This window comes from Centruroides sculpturatus, unplaced genomic scaffold (assembly GCF_000671375.1).
Source record: "Centruroides sculpturatus isolate CEXI.00-Female unplaced genomic scaffold, Cexi_2.0 scaffold160, whole genome shotgun sequence".
NCBI classification, from domain to species: Eukaryota; Metazoa; Arthropoda; class Arachnida; order Scorpiones; family Buthidae; genus Centruroides; species Centruroides sculpturatus.
This window is the reverse complement of record NW_019384435.1, coordinates 810,949-835,156: the sequence shown is the minus strand read 5'-3', so window position 1 is coordinate 835,156 and position 24,208 is coordinate 810,949. Positions and strand designations below refer to the sequence as shown.

At 31.9% G+C, this 24,208-nt stretch overlaps 2 protein-coding genes across 2 annotated transcripts in view; both read right to left on the bottom strand.

The window, feature by feature from the left end:
* The window catches only part of LOC111619921 (papilin-like), a 47,234-nt gene extending 34,126 nt beyond the window's left edge, over nucleotides 1-13,108 (bottom strand). The window contains exons 1-8 of the mRNA XM_023361744.1: nucleotides 12,988-13,108; nucleotides 12,809-12,896; nucleotides 4,605-4,681; nucleotides 4,358-4,537; nucleotides 4,179-4,266; nucleotides 2,802-2,827; nucleotides 2,673-2,735; nucleotides 2,422-2,595 (exon numbers count right to left, since the gene is read on the bottom strand). Coding sequence (XP_023217512.1) covers nucleotides 2,422-2,595; nucleotides 2,673-2,735; nucleotides 2,802-2,827; nucleotides 4,179-4,266; nucleotides 4,358-4,537; nucleotides 4,605-4,681; nucleotides 12,809-12,896; nucleotides 12,988-13,108 — 817 coding nt within the window. The remainder of the gene's footprint in view (nucleotides 1-2,421; nucleotides 2,596-2,672; nucleotides 2,736-2,801; nucleotides 2,828-4,178; nucleotides 4,267-4,357; nucleotides 4,538-4,604; nucleotides 4,682-12,808; nucleotides 12,897-12,987) is intronic.
* Nucleotides 13,109-15,418: 2,310 nt separating this feature from the next.
* LOC111619920 (boophilin-H2-like) lies at nucleotides 15,419-24,103 on the bottom strand. The gene is made up of 5 exons (XM_023361743.1): nucleotides 24,043-24,103; nucleotides 23,791-23,970; nucleotides 15,929-15,991; nucleotides 15,677-15,856; nucleotides 15,419-15,581 (listed from the first exon to the last, which is right to left on the bottom strand). The coding sequence occupies exons 1-5, from the start codon at nucleotides 24,101-24,103 to the stop codon at nucleotides 15,529-15,531; spliced, it is 537 nt and encodes a 178-aa protein (XP_023217511.1). The 3' UTR covers nucleotides 15,419-15,528.
* Between the last annotated feature and the right edge of the window lie 105 nt (nucleotides 24,104-24,208).

Sequence of the window (24,208 nt, the reverse complement as noted above, 5' to 3'; positions counted from 1 at the left end):
TCGCTCCATCCTAAAACTTGCTTCGGGCCGGCACTGTAAGGAGCTATTTGACTAACTTGTAAGTAGTTAAGATTTAAAGAGTAAAGAATATTTTATGTTATTTTCATGCACGTTTCATTACAAAGCTATATTTAATTATAATTTTTTTTAAAAGTATATTCGTACAATTGAAGAATGTCTTGTACCAGGTATGTATATCCACCACACATTTTATTTCACCAAGTAAGTTTTTATAATTTTATTTTTAATTTTAGCCCTTATATCGTGGCTAGCGATTCGGAATGTAATTGCGATATTGAAAATTTATTTTAAAAAAGTTTTGGCTCGAGATCATATAATGAAAAAGAAAACATTATTAAAAGAGAACGGCCAATGCCTAAGTTAAATATAAACGCTTCAATAAAAAAATTTGTTCGATATTTTCACGATAAAATGGCTCTGTAAATGCATAAAAATGCATTTACAGAGTGAAATTAGTGTGTGGAATAAGAATGTCTTTGACAATTTAGCTGGCAAAAGACACGAAAAATCGTCGATTCTTTCGTATTTGAAGCAATTTGGAAATCGAAGCGGAATAGAATTTAACATTAGTAAATAATATAAAATAAATATTGAAAATTGTAACGAGATAATTATGGGTAATAGATATATTATATCTAAATAAATAGATGTTATATGTTTTTATCAAAGCGAGAATCGGCATTTAGAGGGCATATGGAATATATTGGATTTAATAACAGAGGTAATTATATTGAACTTGTTTATTAAGTACGTCAGATAAATAATCTATTAAAAATACATTTAAAGAAAGAATTAACTGATTGCCCCTGGATGTCGGCTTCTTATAGAAACACAGCTTCACTATCATCAAATGTCACGGCACGCCCCTGTACACGACTACTTTGATCCGTTTCAAAGTCATACCAAACCAAAAAGTGGCGGGCTTGATAAAAGACGTTACGTCATGGCAGTTTATTTGTTAGTAAAATAATACAAAGGTTATATGACACGAAGCGTTGCTACAGAATACAAATACAAAAGTTTATATAACACAAATCATTGCTACACACATAGGTAATGACAGGAGAGAAATTTAACAATATTGCATCTAAATTGTCATTTCTATATAGTTTTTTAATTATTGTTCTTATAAATATTGTGATGAATAATTCTTGTACTTATTAACTATTACAGATATTTTGTCTAATCTGTTACTACTTAAAGAATTTACAACTATAAAACTTCTTGTCCTTTATCAATAAATACATCCTTTAACCTGCTAGAAAAACAGTTTTGAAAACTTGTTTTTCCAACAGATATTTTTAAAGGTTTCTAATTTTCAAGATCTAGCAAGTCTTGTTTATATCAATAATATTGATTCAATATTATAATTATCTCTCTATCGAAGAAAGAAAACGGTATCTCTTGAAATTAATCCCGTATCTTCGTGTTTCTTTCTCTAATCCTTTTTATGATATTTTACGACTTCAGATTTTCTAGAAACCTAGAGATAAATCATTACCAAAATGTATGTATGGTGATATATATATATAACTACTCTTTTAAATCTTCTGAAAATTAACACTGCACAGTCATTACAAGCGTATGCAAGCTTACGTGCTTACAATTATTTCATCGGCGGGAAAATTCGGGATATTTTGACATATTCATCTGGTGAAGTACGGTACATATGTCTTATGGAAAAGCAGAACCTGCCCAATATCAATCGAAAAAGGAAAGAAATATATGTTTTTGCTTCACTTGTAAACAGGAAGACGAAATTCTTGCTAGACATTTTCTATGCATGGCTGAATAAATCCGTTTTTTTTAATACAAATTAACATGCATTTTACAAGTATAAAGTTTTCATCTGATAGTATAAGTTATTTTTTAAATCTATAATTAATTAATTGTAGAATTGGAGAAATTTCATAATACTACAGCAACTAACTGTTTAGTAACGCCATTTTAATGGAAGTAATTTTGCGCCTACTCAAACTGTACGTGGGCAATTGCAATTTCTTTTAAATATCAGTCATGAAAAAAAACGAACATAATTATTAAATTTATCAATTACTAAATACATTTAATCGAAATGAATTAAAATAACATCTTACTGTATAATTATAATGGATTTGGGTTGGATTTTAGGATTTTAATTTCTACCTCAGGAAAATATTCATTTTATTACATTCTTCTCATTACTAACGAATAATACATTTGAAAAACAAATACACATTTATTATAATGCAATAACGATATTTCATGTGTAATAATTATATTTTACACGTAGTCCATTACACTTAGTCCCATAGGACAAGCCGAATTTCCTGGAGGAAAAACAATACTAGCATGAAATCTATATATTTATTTAAAAATTAATTGCCAGCTTAATATAGAATATGAAATTGGTAAACTTACTTGGAAAACAAAAACGGCAGCATTCCATTATAGATTGGAAATTGTTGCTGTTTCCGCCACATCCACCATAAATGAAAAGTTCGCATTTACTAGTAAATTTTTTATAATAATAACGAGGCATTGTTGCGTTACATGGTCCTGGATCTGGCTGAAATTGACAGTCCACTGGTCTTTCTAAATTCAAAATTAATTCAGATTAATGAAAATATGAATATTCTAATCGCACGAAAAAAAAGAAAAACCATTCTTACCTATGGCATCGGTATTGATGCAAAGAATTAATATAACGACGTAAACCACTTCTGTATTCATAGCTTTTGTTATTTTATATATTTACTCGCCTTTATTTATACTGCGATTTTTATAGCTGAGAATTATACACGTGACACGCAGATATATATGTTGCCTATATTATGACACATTTATTATTATTAAATTTCGTAATAATATCGCGATATTATAAACGTCTTTGACATGTTTTAATTATGACTGAAAAAATAGGAATTTATTCATAAATAGTTTCAAAGAATTCCATTTATTTTAAAGCATTAATCATGCACCTGTCGATTAAAGTGCAAGCCTGGAAATGGAATCCGGGAGAGCTAATCCTCAGGACTTTTTTATGAGGTCAGATCAACTGGCCTCCTCCACAGGATTTCGCTTCAAATTGAAGTTTACGCCTATTTATTTTAAAGATGGAGACGTTAAAAGCGGCACAGAAGATTGCTTACGAAAGTATGCAATGAGTACGACAAAAAAGACGAATTATTGAATAAGGGGAAATATTATAAAATTAAGTTTAATCGAAGAAAAGGCGAAACTGATGCTAATAGTTGAGGACTAAGTTAAAGAAATACAGTTTTATGCAGCAATGTTATAACCACTAGTTGAGTAGTCATTACCAGACGAAATACTTCGTGATTGGGACAGATTTCGATATTCTAATCGTAAGTATGTAAAAGAAATATTAATGGCGTAAATCTCTTGTTTTCACAATACGTGCCTACTTAATTAATTCTTTATCTTAATAAATATAAACTTTAAAATTTTGAAATGCTTCACCAGAAATCAAAGAACATAAAGTTCAAATTTACTATTCATTTTCATTGAAAATCAATAAAATTTGGAATAAACATTTCCTATATTTTTTATGCCTTCTATATAAACGCCACCTAGAATATATTAATATTTTCATAAATAATACACAATTTCAAAAGTATAAAAACAGCAAATCATATGTAATGGTTATTTTATAATGAAATACAATGAAATGGTTAATTTTTGTTTACTTCTTTATCTCAAAGCACCGGGTTGGGATGCCTCCCAAGAAGACTTTATATGAAAAACTGACCCTACTTATATGTTAGTAACGTGAAGGAAACCCATAAAACTCCATGGTCAGAAGCGTACCTACAACGAACTAGCAGTGTGCAGTAATTTTAGCCATTCGGCCACTGGTGTATTCCGAAATGGCCGATTCTTCAAACAAACCAGATTATTTTAAATATACTTGGCATAAATAAAATATAAACACTTTTTGACACTTTATTAGTCGTTACAGAGTAACATGAACTCGGGAGAATTTTTAGACATTTATTTCCTTTACAGCCAACAACACATAGACACGAAGTAGGGGTACTATCCAAAGGACATTCTATGAGAAATTGATCCTATTTAACGAACAAAACACATGAAGAAGTCACACAAATCTGCATCCGCCTAGTCCGTTGGTGAAGTTCGAACCTGTGACCAACTACCACAGTTCAATGCTTTTTCCACTCGGTCTTGATAGACGGTCGATCATGTCCTGTATATATTTTTTGGATTGTTCACATTCCAAATTTGCTGGGGGAAACAGAATATTAGCGTGAAATTCATATATTAATTTAAAACGTAATTACCAGCTTAATATAGAATATCAAATAGCTGAACTTACTTGCAGAACACTCATTGCAACATTCCTGTAAAGTTTCAAAGTTGTTGCCGTTTCCGGGACATCCACCATAACTGAAAAGATCGCATTTGTCAGTAGCAATATTATAATGATAACGAGGCATGTCTGCGAGACATAGTCCTGAATCTGGCTGAAGATGACACTTTATTGGTATATTATATCCTAAATTAAAAATTAATTCAAAATTAATGGAAATATGAGTATTTTAATCGCACGAAAATATTCTTACTTGTGGCATCGGTATTGATGGAAATAATTAACATAACGATGCAAACCACTTCTGTATTCATAGCTTTTGATGTTTTATATATTTACTCGGCTTTATTTATACTGTGTTTTTATAGCTGAGAATTACACACGTGACACATGCAGTTATATATATATATAAATGTATATATATTTTTTATAACACATTTATCATCATTAAATTTCGTAATAATACCGCGATATTATAAACACCTTTGACATGTTTTAATTAAAACTCAAAGAATAGAAATTTATTCTAAAATAATATCAAAGAATTCCATTTATTTCAAAGCATTAATCATACAGGTGTCGATCAAAGTGCAAGTCTGGAAATAGAATCCGGGAGAGCTAATCCTCAGGATTTTTTTATGAGACGCCAGGTCAATTGGCGTACGCCATATGATTCGACTGCAAATTGAATTTTACGCCTATTTATTTTAAAGATGGAGACGTTAAAAGCGGCACAGAAGATTGTTTACGAAAGTATGCAATGAATACGAGAAAGAAGACTCGTTATCAGATAATGGAAATATTATAACGTTAAGTCTAATCGATGAAAATTCGAAATTAACGCTAATAGTTGATGACAAAGTTAAAGAAATACTTTTGACAGACACAACGAATAATAATATTACTGAGCCAGAAATAGACGAATCGGAAACATATATCAATAAACGGATTATGCACAGTAAAATGAGTAGTCTTAAAGGAAAAGTTGAGAATTTCGTTGAATTTAATATGCCCGTTCCTTCATAGCCACAGACAATTAAAAAACCAATTTCGTAAAATTCGTTATTGTGATATCCGAAGTTATAATTACCTACATTTGATGGTATTGTGAAGAAATGGTTTGGATTCCGGGCACAGTTCTAAAAAATCGACGAAGTTGATCTCGATCGAGTTCCAAAATTTAGAGAAATTTACAGAAATTCGCTTTTTTTATCTCAAGTATTGCAATAGGAAACACCTGCCAAAANTATGGAGGGCTTATTAAACCTACTGATGAATGGCTAGCAAAAATTATAGAATGGAATAAATATTTCGAAATATATCACGATGAATCGTATAAAAAAGGCCCCGGAGTTGTACAGAATTAGTCAGTGGAAACAGTTTTACCTTTTACTTTAATAAAAGATTTTTGTAAATTAAGAACTATAATAAGAATTAATTATAGAAATCTTAAACAAGAAAACTATAAAATATTGAAAAGAATGCCTTCTGAAAATGGTGATTGTCGAAAAAAAATTAAAAAGTTAAGTAAGATAATCACATAATAAAAAATACAGCTCATTAATTTGTTAAATAAATATTACACAAAAGACTTGTAAATTTATTGATGTACAGTACACGTATTAAATCCGAAAATTCTACAGTAGTTTACATTTAGTAGTAATTTAATAATTAATTAAGAAATGATTTAATATTTTATCGTATTTTGTAATTTGAAAGATCTGTCATGTTGAAGTAGAGGGTTTGCTGTGACGTCACATAGAGCCAAGGTCACGCTAACAAATATACGGGATCTGGCTATCCTTGTAGTTTAAAGTCCTTGACTGCGTAGTAAGATCTTGATCGTTTGTATCGTTTCAAAATGAAGTTGTGGATGCGACGAAACAGTCGGCCGTCAAAGCGTTTTATACATTATTATCAGTAAACATATTGATGAATACATATATGAATTATCGATACACACTATAACGTTTATGATGATAAAGTTATACAGGGTCTACTTTAAATTGCTGTAATTATGTTAATTATTATCTGAGAAGTATGCGATTGTATCCCAATAGGATACAATCGCATACTCGAGTAACATACAATAGCATACAATCGAGTAACGGACCGAATTTCAACTCTCATCCGCATTCAAACGTATTGTTGTCTAATATATATATATAAGAAGTGCCGTAAACAAAAATGGCGAATCCACAAAAAGTGGGATTTACTCATCATTGCGCGACACGAATAATCTGTAGGAACCGTGACAGGAATAACAATAGATATGACATAGAGAGCGTAGGAAGAATTTGAGTATTGGTTAGATGTGTTCGGTGTAGGGTTTCTTTCCCGGAATTCCTGCCGTTTATTCGCTATGAGAAAAATCCCGGGAAATTTTTTCCCCGAAAAATCTCGCATGTCATATAAAGTTTTCAAGTGAAAAGTTGCATTTTGATGAGTCACCTAAGAGAGAAATTTTCAGGTTTTATGCTGCATATTATTACCTATGTTTTACAAGGCTCTACTTGTTAGTTCATGTAATATCTATGTATTGTGTTTGCGCATCATTGAGCAGCGGTGCACTCGCTGAAAGTAAATTTCACTCATCGCACTTTAGTTTCGAATTCGCATTTATGTAAGGTAGCCGACCCGGTGGAGATAGGGGACTTGAAACCCCCTCCACGGCACCTGTATAAGATTGCCGTCTCCTAGGTGGGATCTATTAATCCCTCGTCAGGATGAACCTAAGGGAAGGTTGTATGTGGGCTGTGACGGAGGAGGCAAATGATGGCAAGTGTTTTACACAAGAAAGCCGTTTATTTGTTAACATTTATGCTTACATGGAAAATCGACAGTCCTTCACTTGGTTCTTCTCGTCGAAGAGGCGGAGAGGCGAGAACTTCGGCGTCTGTCTGGTCCGGGGCGGACGAGATGAGGCCGCTGAGGAAAGCGAACGATCGGAAGGAGGAAGCGGCGGAGTTCAAAGTTCTTGGCGACGACACACCACAATATAAGTCACGACCTTTCGTGGAATACGGAGGAGAGACTCTCCGACCTTGAATTTCGGATTTTTATAGTTTTCTCCCACTATTCGGACTTCTGATTGGCCCCTCGTCTCCTTCCTCGCTTTCCGATTGGTCTCTCTTTTGTTTTGGGGAAAACCGAGACCGACTCGGATCACGGGATAGGTCCGATTGCAGGTGTCTGCTCGACGCCGTTCTGTCGATTGTTTTTGGGGATTGTTGACAAAATTGCAGGACTCGCGCTCCTAATTTAGCTCCGTTACTCGCGATTTCTGTCATCTGGGTACTCGAACGATCATATGCAATAATTTATCTCTCTTAAATCTTTTCCTCTTTTCCGAAATTGTTTCCCTAGATTGACTGTTTATGAGCGCTGGGGTCAAAGTTTTACCTACATATGACCACTTGACTCTGACTTATAACTTTTCATTCTGACATTGACAGTTAGTTTAACACGTTTTCGAGTCATCCGAGACTCGTTGTCTACATTTTGTGCCGCGTTGTTTAAATTATGGAATTTTCCTCTCCCTCTCATAATTAATCTATCGTTATTATTTAATCATAAGAATACCGTGATTTACATGATTTCGGACCTCGGTTGGGTCCTCACATTTATAAGTTAAGGAATTTGTTAAAGCTTACATTCCCATTTATATCCTATCGTTTGTAACTGTAAATGTGATTATTTGTAATTCCTATATTAGTCAATTACTCGTATTTTACAACAATTTATTTTAATATAATTGATAAAATCAAATCACTGTAATATCAGAGTCGTTTGTTTGAAAACATTTTTTAAAAACCCAAGTACCACAATCAGCAACCTGTAAAAAGTGTAAAGCTGAGATAAAGTGCAAAGATTGGTTTACTAGTGGTCTTATCAGACACCTGCATGATAAGCACAATATAAACAAGTGTTCTACTAGTGATTCTGATAATAAAAGCAAAGAACATGAATGTAGTTGTAACAAGAGGAAAGCCTCTCAGCAAAATCTATAATCATTTTCAATAAAACAGAATACTTTGCAAGAAATAGTCACAAAGTGTTTACGCTAGATGGTATAGTTATTAATTCTATTACAAAAGGTGAATATATCAAGCAATCTTTGGCAGAGAAAGGGTATACTTTGCCAACAAATCATTTCATGGATCTGGTTCACTCAAAATACGAACAGATAAAAGAAAATTTGATTTCTAAAATTGCAGAGAAAATAACTTCATGAACAAGGTTTAGTATATCATTAGACAAGTACTCCTCTCTAAACAATTGCCGATATATGAATATTAATGTACACACAGGGGAGGGAAAATTTTAGAATTTAGGAATGGTAAGGATTTCTGGTTCTCTATCCGCTGATGTTGCTGTTAATGTGGTCAAAGAAAAGTTAGCTGAATATCATATTTCTTTGGAAAAACACGTGGTGGCTTGTGTAACTGATGGTGCAACTGTAATGAAAAAAATGGAAAGATCAATTGAATGTGAGCACCAATTGTGTTATGCACAAGGAATCCACTTAGCAGTGTGTGATGCTTTGTATCAGAAATCATCTATCCACTTTACAATCCCCTTTATTGATGAAAACCAGCCAGTAGTAGATCACTAAAGAGATGAGTATAACATTGATGAAAGTGAAGAAGATTTCACTCAAAGTATTGAGGTTGAAAATTTTATTTCAGAATATGAACACTCTAATGAAAATCTATTTGAAATAGATACAGCTTTTGAATTGTATGAAGTCGACGTCTCTCAAATTATCAACAAAGTTAGAAAGATAGCTAAAATCTTTCGTAAGTCACCTGTGAAGAATAATTTGTTACAAGAATACGTTAAACAGGATCATGGAAAACCCTTACATTTAATGTTGAATTCAAAAACCAGATAGAACAGTCTTTTAGCTATGCTAGGACGGTATATCAAGATAAGACCATCTGTGTTGAAAGTTCTCATTAATCTCAAAGAAAATAAAAATAGTACTTTTAGCCTTGAAAAACACGAAGTCGATGTAATTCGTGGCATTGATAGAACTTAAAACTAGCTGTTGAAGAAAATCTACTCTACGTTCAGCAGAGAATTTTACCTCTTTCGTTTAGAATGAACTGAAATAATTGAACACTGCTTTTTCTAAAAAAGTACTTCAATATTTTGTTATCCGCATAAAAGAGAAAAGAAAACGAAAAATTGATGGGACTGTTACTTTACCTCACGGGTGAAAACAAATATAAGAAGTTCGAGAGTGACAGCGCATTCCAACAATCTGACGCGATTATAATTTCATCAGCAAAACAAATGTTTGATCGCCTTTTTGGAGAATCTGCTATTTCTAAATCTAGTGAAGGTAATAAACTCAAATATGTACAAAAATCACAGACTGTCACACTGCCGAATAAAATGAATTTAGCTGACAAGCTAAATGCATATCTTGAAAAAACCGAGAGATCATGAATACGACAAGAACAGAGAGCAATAAAAAATAATTAAGTACTGTAAAGTGCTGTAAAGTTAGTAACTGAGTTAGCAAAATATTCAAAAAAACAGACGTAAAATCTCAGAAAATTTCTCTTCTTTTGAGAGCTTTGAAAACCATTTTACCCATTTCAATAGAATCTGAAAAGGCGTTTTCAGCTTCGGGTCTTTTTGTGAACAAATTAAAACTAGATTAAGTGATCAAAGTATCGATCATTTTTGTTTTTTGAAGTCTTATTATGAAAATTTATAAGTTTGCTTTTTTGAGAGAGAGAGATTTTTGTTTCCATAATTCAAATCTTCTTACGAGAATACTGGAAAGTGTATACATTAATACTCCTAAACCTTATAACTCCAGTAATAAACATTTAATAGCAAACTAACGTTTTCAACCGTACATTCGGTCTTCTTCAGGTTTAAAAAACCAGTTATATTCGAACATGTGAATGCATAGAACAAAAATTCTGAAATTATTTTCAAAAAATGGAACTTTACCAACGTAATTTAAAAGAATAAAAAGTTAAGCGTGTGCATTGCCATGGCAACGACATGTTAAATGTGAAAATACGTTCCTATAATGACATATATGTGCTACATACGTTGACATACATATAATGACATAAATGTGCTACATACGTTGACATACATATAATGACATAAATGTGCTACATACGCTCCTATAGTGACTTATATAAATACACAAAATCGGGGTGTGGCTTCTAACCACTATTGTGGTCATTGCCTGTTCCTTCATAGCAGTATTTCCAAGCGTGTGACAAATTATCAGCATCCTTAGAGTTAATGCAATTGGTGAGTAACCCGGCCTTGTAAATTTCAAGTGCCTCAAGGTTTCGTAGGTGTTCTACACGGTGAGACAATTTAATCAGTTTGGCCTCATGTAGGTCAGCTCTTATGCCGGGTTCAGTCGCAAATGTTGACAGGGCGGTGGTGTGCCTTTTATCAACGATATCATAATCGTGCTTTTTCAATCTTTTATTCAATGAGCGCTTTGTAGACCCAATATATACTAATTCCCTTTGAAACCTGTCATCCCAGAGAGGGACCATGTAAACACCCGGTGCTTGCTTTCTATTTATCTTGTCTTTGCCACAGCGGGGTAGTCCATATACCGTGCTTGGCCTCTTGTATGTAACTTTAGTATTAGTATGAAAGGCAATCTCCCTATAAATGGAGTTGAGGTGGTGAATTCAAAAATTTTGAAATTATTTTCAAAATTTTGTTCTATGCATTCACATGTTCGAACATAACTGGTTTTTAAACCTGAAGAAGACCGAATGTACGGTTGAAAACGTTAGTTTGCTATTAAATGCTTATTACTGGAGTTATAAGGTTTAGGAGTGTTAATGTTTCCATAATATTTTTAGTAGTATTTTTTATGTTCAATTGAAAATAATTGTCTTTTTTCTCATTAAATTCATGGAATAAGTATATTTTTTATTTCATTTTTAGAAATAAAACAGTACTTTTTTCGTAATCATTATTATGTTTATTAAAACTCCCAATGAAACGCTTTATATTACTTTAATCTTATAATGTAGGAGAACATAAATTAATCGAGCATAACGCGTCGGTATGGGTGAGATTGGCCCTACAATTTTAGTTATTTACTAGAAAATAAATTAAATTATTCAAATTTATGATATTCCTGTATGATATTTTTTATTCATACGAAATTACGTACGTGAACGTAAGTATGAAACTTGGATAGTTTTCCCATGTTTTTATGTACACTGCAAAGTTCTCATATAATAATTCACATAACTACAACAATTAATTTAAAATGGTATATTCTCTTTGGAAGAACCTGTATATGATGATGCCTGTGGGTTTATATTACAGTGTTTTTAATTAAAACACTTTGAATAGTGAAGGGAATAACGTATTTTATTAAATACAATTTCAAAGTAAAAAAAATACTAACTGATTCATGCTTAGCTTATCTTTCTTATATTTTTATTACATAAATAAAAAATGTATAACTTTTCTTATACATATAAGATGTTAATAGATCAACAATGTTTTATTCTTCAAGGTTTTAATAAATATTATTATTGCAGTTAATGTTTAATGTAGTTACTTGAGCTGTTTTCTACTTTTAGTTTATAAAATAAATTATATAAATATAATCTGTTAAATATTTTACTTAAAATATATGTTAAATACCTCAGTTTATTAAATGTAATAGAAATATTAATGGCGTAAATCACTTGTTTCCACAATACATTTATTATATATCACATAATTATTTATTTTAGTAAATTTAGACTTTAATATTTTGAAAAGTTACACCAGAAATCAAAGAACATAAAGTTCATTTCTACTATTTATTTTCATTGAAAATCAATAAAACATTCCCTATATTTTTAATGCCTTCTATATAAACGCCACCTAGAATATATTTTGATAAACAATACACAATTTCATAAGTATAAAAACAGCAAATGATATCTAATGGTTATTTTTACCACGAAATATGATGAAATGTTTGGTTTTTGTTTACCTCAAAGCGCCGGGGTGGGATGTCTCCCAAGAGGACTTTATACGAAAAACTGACCCTACTTATATGTTAGTAACGTGAAGGAAACCCATAAAATTCCATGGTCAGGAGCGAACCCACGAAAAACTAGCAGTGCGCAGTAATTTTAGCCATTCGACCACTAGTGGATTCCGAAACAGACGGTTCTTCAAACAAACCAGATTATTTTAAATATACTTGGCATAAATAAAATATAAACACTTCCTGACACTTTATTAGTCGTTACTGAGTAACATGAACTCGGGAGAATTTTTAGACATTTATTTCCTTTACGGCCAACAACACATAGACACGATGTAGGGGTACTTTCCGAAAGGATTTTCTATGAGAAATTGATCCTATTTAACGAACAAAACACATATAGAAGACAGACAAAACTGCATCCGCCTAGTCCGTTGGTGAAGTTCGAACCCGTGACCAACTACCACATTTCAATGCTTTTTTCACTTGGTTTTAATTGACTGTCGATAATGTCCTGTATATATTTTTTGGATTGTTGACATTCCAAATTTGCTGGGGGAAACAGAATATTAGCGTAAAATTCATATATTAATTTAAAATGTAATTACCAGCTTAATATAGAATATCAAATAGCTGAACTTACTTGCATGACACTCATCGCAACATTCCTGTAAAGTTTCGAAATTGTTGCCGTTTCCGGGACATCCACCAAAACTGAAAAGTTCGCATTTGTCAGTAGCAATATTATAGTAATAACGAGACATACTTGCGAGACATAGTCCTGAATCTGGCTGAAGATGACAGTTTATTGGTATATTATATCCTAAATTGAAAATTAATTCAAAATTAATGGAAATATGAGTATTTTAATCGCACGAAAATATTGTTACTTGTGGCATCGGTATTGATGCAAAGAATTAACATAACAATGCAAACCACTTCTGTATTCATAGCTTTTGATATTTTATATATTTCCTCGGCTTTATTTATACTGTTTTTATAGCTGAGAATTACACACGTGACACATGCAGTTATATATCTATTTATCTTGTCTTTGCCACAGCGGGGTAGTCCATATACCGTGCTTGGCCTCTTGTATGTAACTTTAGTATTAGTATGAAAGGCAATCTCCCTATAAATGGAGTTGAGGTGGTGAATTCAAAAATTTTGAAATTATTTTCAAAATTTTGTTCTATGCATTCACATGTTCGAACATAACTGGTTTTTAAACCTGAAGAAGACCGAATGTACGGTTGAAAACGTTAGTTTGCTATTAAATGCTTATTACTGGAGTTATAAGGTTTAGGAGTGTTAATGTTTCCATAATATTTTTAGTAGTATTTTTTATGTTCAATTGAAAATAATTGTCTTTTTTCTCATTAAATTCATGGAATAAGTATATTTTTTATTTCATTTTTAGAAATAAAACAGTACTTTTTTCGTAATCATTATTATGTTTATTAAAACTCCCAATGAAACGCTTTATATTACTTTAATCTTATAATGTAGGAGAACATAAATTAATCGAGCATAACGCGTCGGTATGGGTGAGATTGGCCCTACAATTTTAGTTATTTACTAGAAAATAAATTAAATTATTCAAATTTATGATATTCCTGTATGATATTTTTTATTCATACGAAATTACGTACGTGAACGTAAGTATGAAACTTGGATAGTTTTCCCATGTTTTTATGTACACTGCAAAGTTCTCATATAATAATTCACATAACTACAACAATTAATTTAAAATGGTATATTCTCTTTGGAAGAACCTGTATATGATGATGCCTGTGGGTTTATATTACAGTGTTTTTAATTAAAACACTTTGAATAGTGAAGGGAATAACGTATTTTATTAAATACAATTTCAAAGTAAAAAAAATACTAACTGATTCATGCTTAGCTTATCTTTCTTATATTTTTATTACATAAATAAAAAATGTATAACTTTTCTTATACATATAAGATGTTAATAGATCAACAATGTTTTATTCTTCAAGGTTTTAATAAATATTATTATTGCNTTTTTTTTTTTTTTTTTTTTTTTTAGGAACCTGTATATGATGATGGCTGTAAATTTGTATTACAGTGCTTTTAATTAAATCTTTTTCAATAGTAAAGAAAATAGCATTTTTCATCAAATACAATTTATACCTGGAAAAATTTTAACTAATTCTTGACTAGCTTTATGTTTTTATCTTTTTAATTACATAAGTAAAACATGTATGCACTTTTTATATACATATAGGATGATAATAAAACAACAAAGTTTTATTTATTAAAGGTTTTAATAAATATTATAATTGCAGTTCAGCTGTCTTCTAGTTATAGTTTATAAAATAAATTATATATACTGTATATAATTTGTTAAATACATCATTTTATTACATGTAACAGAAATATTAAAGACGTAAATCTCTTGTTTCACAATACGTGCCTACTTAATTAATTTTTTATTTTAGTAAATTTTTAGACTTTAATATTTTAAAAAGTTACACCAGAAATCAAAGAACACAAAGTTAAATTCTACTATTCGTTTTCATTCAAAATTAATAAAATTTCGACAACACACTCCTCTATATTTTTAATTCATTCTACATAAATGCAACCTATAATATATTTTGATAAAAAAAACACGATTTCCAAAGTATAATAGTAGCATATCATATGTAGTGGTTCTTTTTACCACGAAATACGATGGAATGTTTGTTTTTTTCATATCTTTTCGTCAAAGCGACACGTGGGCGTTGTGCCGAACTATGATGCTTCCCAGAAGAACTTTACACGCCTATTTACATGTTACCAACGTGAAAATATCCCGGTTAAACCACGACAAACTACTAGTGTGCAGTGATTTTAACCATTCGGCCACTGGTGGGTTCCGAAATGGCTGATTCTTCGAACAAACCAGATTATTTTCAATATACTTCGTAACGTATAAAACACAAACTCTTATAAACACTTCCTGACACTTTATTAGTTGTTAATGTATAACATGGACTCTGTAGCATTTTTAGACATTTATTCTTTTTACAGACAACAGCAGATAGACACGAAGGAGGAAGTATCCCCGAAAGGACTTTCTATGAGAAACCGACTTTATTTAACGAGTAAAACACACGAAAAAGACGTAAAAACTCAATGAGCCTAGTCAGCTGATGACGTTCCAACCCGTGACCAGCTACCACTTTTGACTGTTTTTACCACTTGGTTTTGGTAGATCATCTAAATTTTCTGGGGGGGAGAAACAGAATACTAGCGTAAAATTTTTATATTCATTTAAAAAGTAATTGCCAGCTTAATTTAGAATTTCAAATAGCTGAACTTACTTGCAGAACAATAATCGCTGCATTCCTGTAAGGATTCGAAATTGTTTCCGTTTCCGAGACATCCACCATAAAGAAAAAGTTCGCATTCATGAATAGAAACATTGTAATAATAACGATATATTGCTGCCCGACATAGTCCTTTATCTGGCTGAAGTTGACAGTTTATTGGTAAATTATATCCTAAATTGAAAATTCATTCAAAATCAATGAAAATATGAATACTTTTATCTCACGAAAAGAAAAGATTCTTACTTGTTGCATCGGTATTGATGCAAAGAATTAACATAACGATGCAAACCACTTCTGAATTCATAGCTTTTGATATTTTATATTTACTCGCATTTATTTATACTGTGATTTTTATAGCTGAGAATTACACACGTGACACGCAGATATATATATATATTAATATATATTAATATAGTATATTAATGATGATAAATGTGTCATAATATATATATGTATATTAAGACACATTTATCATCATTAAATTTCGTAATAATGCAGATATTATAAACGTCTTTGACATGTTTTAATTATGACTCAAAAAATAGGAATTTACTCTAAAATAATTTCAAAGTATTTCATTTATTTCAAAGCATTAATCATTCACGTGTCTATTAAAGTGCAAGTCTGGAAATCGAATCTTGGAGAGCCAATCCTTAGGACTTTATTATGAGAGGCCAGATTAACTGACGTTCGCCATAGAATTCGGCTGCAAAGTGAATTTTTGGCCTATTTATTTTAAATATAGAGACGTTAAAAGCGGCACAGAAGATTGCTTACGAAAGTATGCAATGAATACGAGAAAGAAGGTGAGTTATCGGATAATGAAAATATTATAATGTTAAGTCTAATCAAACAGAAGGCGAAATTGATGCTAATAGTTGAGGACAAAATTAAAGAAATACTTTTGACAGAAACTAAGGACAATGATATTAGATTTTAGATGAAGGTCTGTTTGCAAATGGGATTAAAGAGTCTTGTCATTATTTACCACATAGACTTGTAGTCAATAAGAATAGCCCAGCTAGAATAAATAACCTGTATTTGATTCATCGGTTAAGCAAAAGAAATTCCCCAGTCTTAACGAATGTCTTGAAAAAGGATTAGATCTCATTGAATTGATTCCTACGATTTAAGTTCGTATTAACTTGGAAAAAATGGGTGCAGAGGCAGACATTCGTAAAGCTTTTCTACAAATCAGTTTGTTTCCTAATGATAAGAACTTTCTCTCATTTTTATGGCATGGAATTGATGGACATTTGAAACAATAGACATTGTAGATTGATGTTTTGTGTATGTTTTAGTGTCTTATTCTGGAAGCTGTGATCCAGTATCACCTTCCGTCAGTTTTAAAATTGATCAAGAAAAGAAACATATCCAGAAGGTGTTATACGGAAAATCATGAAGAATTTTTTACATTGATAACTGCGTAACAATTGTTCAAAGTAAATTAGAGTTACAATGTATAGTGTAAGAAAAGAAAATTTATCGACGAAAGAGTTTGAGTTAAAAATGTGAAGAAAACCCGAAAAACTGCACGTGACCAGCCCGTTAGAGAGGCTCGAAGTCACGAGTAACTACCAACATTTATTGGTTTTATCCACTAGCCATCGGTGGGCCCAGAAATGGCTGGTTCCTGAAACAACAAAAATTGCTGTAAATATACTTTGTCATTATTAAAACAGACACCAGATTGATAGACACATGTTGTACAGTAATATTCAATAAAGTGTGAGGAAACAGTTTATTGAATATTACTGTACAACATGCAGTTGCGAGCAATATTAGAATTTTATTCTCTAAGCCAACGATTCATAGGCAATGCTTTTCAAGCTGGGTTTTTATGCAATGTTAAGCGTATGCTTGGCTTCTGAGTGTAAGCTTTTTCTGAGACAAAAATGAAAAAACCCAGCAACGAGTTATTTTACTTTCCCGACAACAGTTAGTGTCACCAGCTGTTACGATATTTTATTAAAAAGAACTTTTCATATTTTTATTTATTATAAAATGGTGAAAAAACCTTTATTTTGAGAGTAGGAATGAGTTTTGTAAAAAATTGTAAATGCTAATAACGTATAAAATTACCATTAAGTCAGACCCTACTGAAGATATACACGACCCTCGTTATCTCCTCACCCCTCGACCTTTAACCACCAAAACTTAATAGCGTCAATTCTCTAATAAACCATGCAAAAGTTTAGAAAATTTAGACAAAAGCACAGGAACTATCAAGCTTCAGAGGAGATGAACAAAATCGTGTTCCCCATACATACACTAACATTCATACAGAGGAAAAACATTCCAAAGTCCAAAAATGTAAAGATTTTGGGATTTATTTTTTGACCAATAGGCATACTTTTTTCCTGTTATACATAACAGAGATGGGAAGGTAAAACGGGAAAACTTAACTGGCCATCCGTAATTTGTACATATGACAATCAACATTAATCATTCACCCAATGATAGAGTGCCGATAAGCTATTATTGTTTCAATCCAGAAGCTACGACCACATACCTCAGCGGTTAATATCTTTCCGAAAAATTGCTGGAGTTTGCGACAGTCCGGATTCGGACACGGATTTCCACGAAAAATTTATTATTTTTCTATATTTTTTAATGTAATATGTTAAAAATATTCTAATTTCTACTGGTATAATAAGATAACAAGAAACGAGGGTGAAGATCCTCCTGAAAGGTATGTCTATGAGAAACTGGCTACTATTTAAGACACGTGAAAACGACATAGAAAAATCCACGCTACCAGATGGGTAGGAAAGAAAAGATTTTCTTATTCATTACAGGGCATAAAGACTCAAGATAAAGAAAAACATTAATCTTAATATACGTAGAATTTATGTAGATATGCAGAAATATTATGAAACAAAATTATATGTAATCTAATAAGTATTTTAGTTGAAAGAACATAAACAATTAAATGTAACAGAAGTATTTTACGTGTCATGACATCATTTTTTGTCAAGAGCCATACTGCATAAATAACATCCCTGCTGGCTTTCCTGCCAACTGTATCTTCCTTCAAGGTACCAATACATATCCTTGAGCTGTTTCCATCGCTATTGGGGACGATCTTTCCCTCCTTCACCACAGTTCTATTAGTACACAATACGTCAGTTGTACTGAGTTGGTTATCAATAACCGCAGACACATTCTTATCAATTATTACTGCCCTAAAGATATTCATATTGAGGATATACTAGATTATATTCAAAACATTATGGGTAAATTTACAGATGTATATTACATCTTGGCCGGAGATACAAATGCTCATTCTCCTATTTGGAAAGGGAATCGTTTGGACTCACGTGGAAAATATGTTGAAGAGTTCCTGGCACGTAAGGAATTTACCATTAAATTTGTTATGGGAAAGAAGACTGATGCATTTGTTAACTGGGTCATCGAAGTCTCACCTCGCCTTCGTGAACTCTTTTTACGACTGGGCAAACTTAATGGAAGTCTGCCAAAATACTTCCGGTACCAAAACCAGGAAATACTAAAGAAAGCAGGCCAATCTCTTTGTTACCTGTTTTAGGCAAAGTCCTTGAAAGACTTATTAACAACAGGCTCCTCACGTATCTAGAGGCCAACCATATTATCCATGATAATCAATTTGGCTTCAGGCCTCAAAAATCATCTGCTGATGGCTTATACTTTGCCGTTGCTTGCATTAATCATCTATTAGAAAGCAATAAATACGTCTTGGCTATCAGTCTCGATATCGCCAAGGCATTCGATTCTGCCTGGTGGCATCTAATATTGAATAACCTCCAAAAGTTGAACTGCCCTGCCAATATATTCTATATTATTAAGGATTTCCTAAATGACCGCACCGCTACACTTTAATGTGGGGGGCACACAGTTTCTCGCAAAGTTGTCCGCGGTTGTCCGCAGGGCTCGGTATGTGGTCCCATTCTATGGAACGTTCTATTTAATCTCTTTCTTACTCAAGACTTCGGACAACATAATATGATAGCTTACGCTGACGATGTTTTGGTACTTTTTGGTGGTCAATCTCGTTCAGCACTTGAGCAGCACGGTAATACTATTCTTAATAACATTCTAACCTGGGGAAATCAACATAAACTGGATTTTAATCCTAACAAGACTAAGTGTATAGTATTCAATAAACCTGGCCATCAAAACCTTTACCTCCGTACTCCTTGCATTAAAATGGGTGGTCATACCATAAAAGTAGATAAAACTATTAAATATTTGGGCGTGATCTTGGACCACCGCCTCTTGTGGAATTCACATATTGAATACATAACTCAACGTACAGGGAAAATCTTTAACGCTTTTGCAAGTATTGCGAGAGGTCGTTGGGGACTTGCCACTGAGGCGATGGATGCAATTTATAATCAGATTTATATTCCAATCATTACTTATGCTTGTGGAATTTGGGGAGGTGATGTTTATAAGACTCATATAAAGCGTAAACTTATTTCGTCACAACGTAAGAGCTCTTATTCAAATCACCAAAGCCTACAATATCACGCCCAATATCTATATTCAAGTTCTGGCTAAGAAAGCCACTATTGATCTTATCATCACCTCCTATTTTAAACAATGGCAAATAAAGCATGACCTTGATATTTATACTAGCAACCAACAAATAAGTCACACCGACTTGGAACAAGAAATTTCTTTTGCCATTTATTCACAATCTTTGGCCCTTTCGTCCACACCGTCAATCGTACCTCTTACAATGATTACGAAATATTTACGGATGGTTCGAAAACAGATATAAAAGTTGGTTGTAGTTATGTTGTTTACCAGAACGGGCAGGAGATTGCTCTGGGCCAGTTCAGATTGGGTGAACAATGCACTATTTTTCAAGCAGAACTCTATGCCTTAAAATGGCCATTACTTGGGCTAACAATATCCATCATAAACAAATAGCTATCATTACTGATAGCTCTTCCTCTATTGCAATCCTTCGTAAAAGATCCTTTCACCCAATCGTTTATGACATTAACACTCTCATTTCCAAGTCTNGCACAGAAGATTGCTTACGAAAGTATGCAATGAGTACGAGAAGGAAGACGAGTTATCGGATAATGAAAATATTATAATATTAAGTGTATTCGATGAAAATTCGAAATTAATGCTAATAGTTGATGACAAAGTTAAAGAAATACTTTTGACAGACACAACGAATAATGATATTACTGAGCCAGAAATAGTTGAATCGGAAACATATATCGAAAAATGAATTATGCACAGTAAAATGAGTAGTCTTAAAGCAAAAGTTGAGAATTCCGTTCAATTTAATATGCTATTGCTTCATAGCAACAATTAACAAACCAATTTCGCAAAATTCGTTATTGTGATATCCGAAGTTATAATTACCTACATTTGATGGTATTGTGAAGAAATAGTTTGGATTCCGGGGACAGTGCTAGAAAATAGACAAAGTCGATCTCGATCGATTTCCAAAATTTACAGAATTATAACAAATTCGCTTTTTTATCTGAAGTATTGCAATAGGAAACATCTAGCAAAAAATTTATTAAGAGATTTCCCTCCAATGGAAAGAAACAATTACGATCCCGTTTTGGTAGAGAAGAATTACTTATAGAAGTATACGTTCCAGATCATTTTCTAGGATTACAGAAAAATAATTCAATTAATGGGAATTCTTTAAGAAAACTTTATGATCAACTTCAAACAAAGTTACAAGCATTAGAAACGTAAAGAGTTGCGAGAGATAAGCATGCAGCAATGTTATAACCACTAGTTGAGTAGTCATTACCAGACGAAATACTTCGTGATTGGGACAGATTTCGATATTCTAATCGTAAGTTTAGAGAACAAATGACTGAAGAAGATCGTTCTTGTAGCCGAATAATGTCCACAAACTCATTGCGTAGGAAGATCTTGATTGTTTGTATCGTTTCAAAATGAAGTTGTTGATGCGACGAAACAGTTGGCTGTCAAAGCATTTGATACATTATCATCAGGAAAAATATTGATGAATATATATATGAATTATCGATACATACTATAATGTTTATGATGATAAAGTTATACAGGGTCNGGCCCAGAAATGGCTGGTTCCTGAAACAACAAAAATTGCTGTAAATATACTTTGTCATTATTAAAACAGACACCAGATTGATAGACACATGTTGTACAGTAATATTCAATAAAGTGTGAGGAAACAGTTTATTGAATATTACTGTACAACATGCAGTTGCCGTAGAAAGATCTTGATTGTTTGTATCGTTTCAAAATGAAGTTGTTGATGCGACGAAACAGTTGGCCGTCAAAGCGTTTGATACATTATCATCAGGAAAAATATTGATGAATATATATATGAATTATCGATACATACTATAATGTTTATGATGATAAAGTTATACAGGGTCTACTTTAAATTGCAGTAATTATGTTAATTATTATCTGAGAAGTATGCTATTGTATACCAATAGATAAGTAATGGTCCGAATTTTATCTCTCATCCGCATTTAAACGTATTGTTGTCTAATATATATATAAGAAGTGCCGTAAACAAAAATGGCGAATTCATAAAAAGTGGGATTTACTCGCCATTGCGCGATACGAATAATCTGTAGGAACTGTGAGAAAAGTAACAAAGAATATGACATAGAGAGCGTAGGAAGAATTTGAGTATTGGTTAGATGTGTGCTGTGTTACATAAGGTATACATATTGAAAAATTGTATTGGTAAATATAATGTAATATAAAGATAAATGGAATGGTAAATGTAAGTGTGAAACTTGGATAGCTTTCCAATGTTTTCACGTAAACTGCAAAATTTTCATATAATATTTTTTTTTTTTTTTTTAGGAACCTGTATATGATGATGGCTGTAAATTTGTATTACAGTGCTTTTAATTAAATCTTTTTCAATAGTAAAGGAAACAGCATTTTTCATCAAATACAGTTTATACCTGGAAAAATTTTAACTAATTCTTGACTAGCTTTATGTTTTTATCTTTTTAATTACATAAGTAAAACATGTATGCACTTTTTATATACATATAGGATGATAATAAAACAACAAAGTTTTATTTATTAAAGGTTTTAATAAATATTATAATTGCAGTTCAGCTGTCTTCTAGTTATAGTTTATAAAATAAATTATATATACTGTATATAATTTGTTAAATACATCATTTTATTACATGTAACAGAAATATTAAAGACGTAAATCTCTTGTTTCACAATACGTGCCTACTTAATTAATTTTTTATTTTAGTAAATTTTTAGACTTTAATATTTTAAAAAGTTACACCAGAAATCAAAGAACACAAAGTTAAATTCTACTATTCGTTTTCATTCAAAATTAATAAAATTTCGACAACACACTCCTCTATATTTTTAATTCATTCTACATAAATGCAACCTATAATATATTTTGATAAAAAAAAACACGATTTCCAAAGTATAATAGTAGCATATCATATGTAGTGGTTCTTTTTACCACGAAATACGATGGAATGTTTGTTTTTTTCATATCTTTTCGTCAAAGCGACACGTGGGCGTTGTGCCGAACTATGATGCTTCCCAGAAGAACTTTACACGCCTATTTACATGTTACCAACGTGAAAATATCCCGGTTAAACCACAACAAACTACTAGTGTGCAGTGATTTTAGCCATTCGGCCACTGGTGGGTTCCGAAATGGCTGATTCTTCGAACAGACCAGATTATTTTCAATATACTTCGTAACGTATAAAACACAAACTCTTATAAACACTTCCTGACACTTTATTAGTTGTTAATGTATAACATGGACTCTGTAGCATTTTTAGACATTTATTCTTTTTACAGACAACAGCATATAGACACGAAGGAGGAAGTATCCCCGAAAGGACTTTCTATGAGAAACCGACTTTATTTAACGAGTAAAACACACGAAAAAGACGTAAAAACTCAATGAGCCTAGTCAGCTGATGACGTTCCAACCCGTGACCAGCTACCACTTTTGACTGTTTTTACCACTTGGTTTTGGTAGATCATCTAAATTTTCTGGGGGGGAGAAACAGAATACTAGCGTAAAATTTTTATATTCATTTAAAAAGTAATTGCCAGCTTAATTTAGAATTTCAAATAGCTGAACTTACTTGCAGAACAATAATCGCTGCATTCCTGTAAGGATTCGAAATTGTTTCCGTTTCCGAGACATCCACCATAAAGAAAAAGTTCGCATTCATGAATAGAAACATTGTAATAATAACGATATATTGCTGCCCGACATAGTCCTTTATCTGGCTGAAGTTGACAGTTTATTGGTAAATTATATCCTAAATTGAAAATTCATTCAAAATCAATGAAAATATGAATACTTTTATCTCACGAAAAGAAAAGATTCTTACTTGTTGCATCGGTATTGATGCAAAGAATTAACATAACGATGCAAACCACTTCTGAATTCATAGCTTTTGATATTTTATATTTACTCGCATTTATTTATACTGTGATTTTTATAGCTGAGAATTACACACGTGACACGCAGATATATGTATATTATGACACATTTAT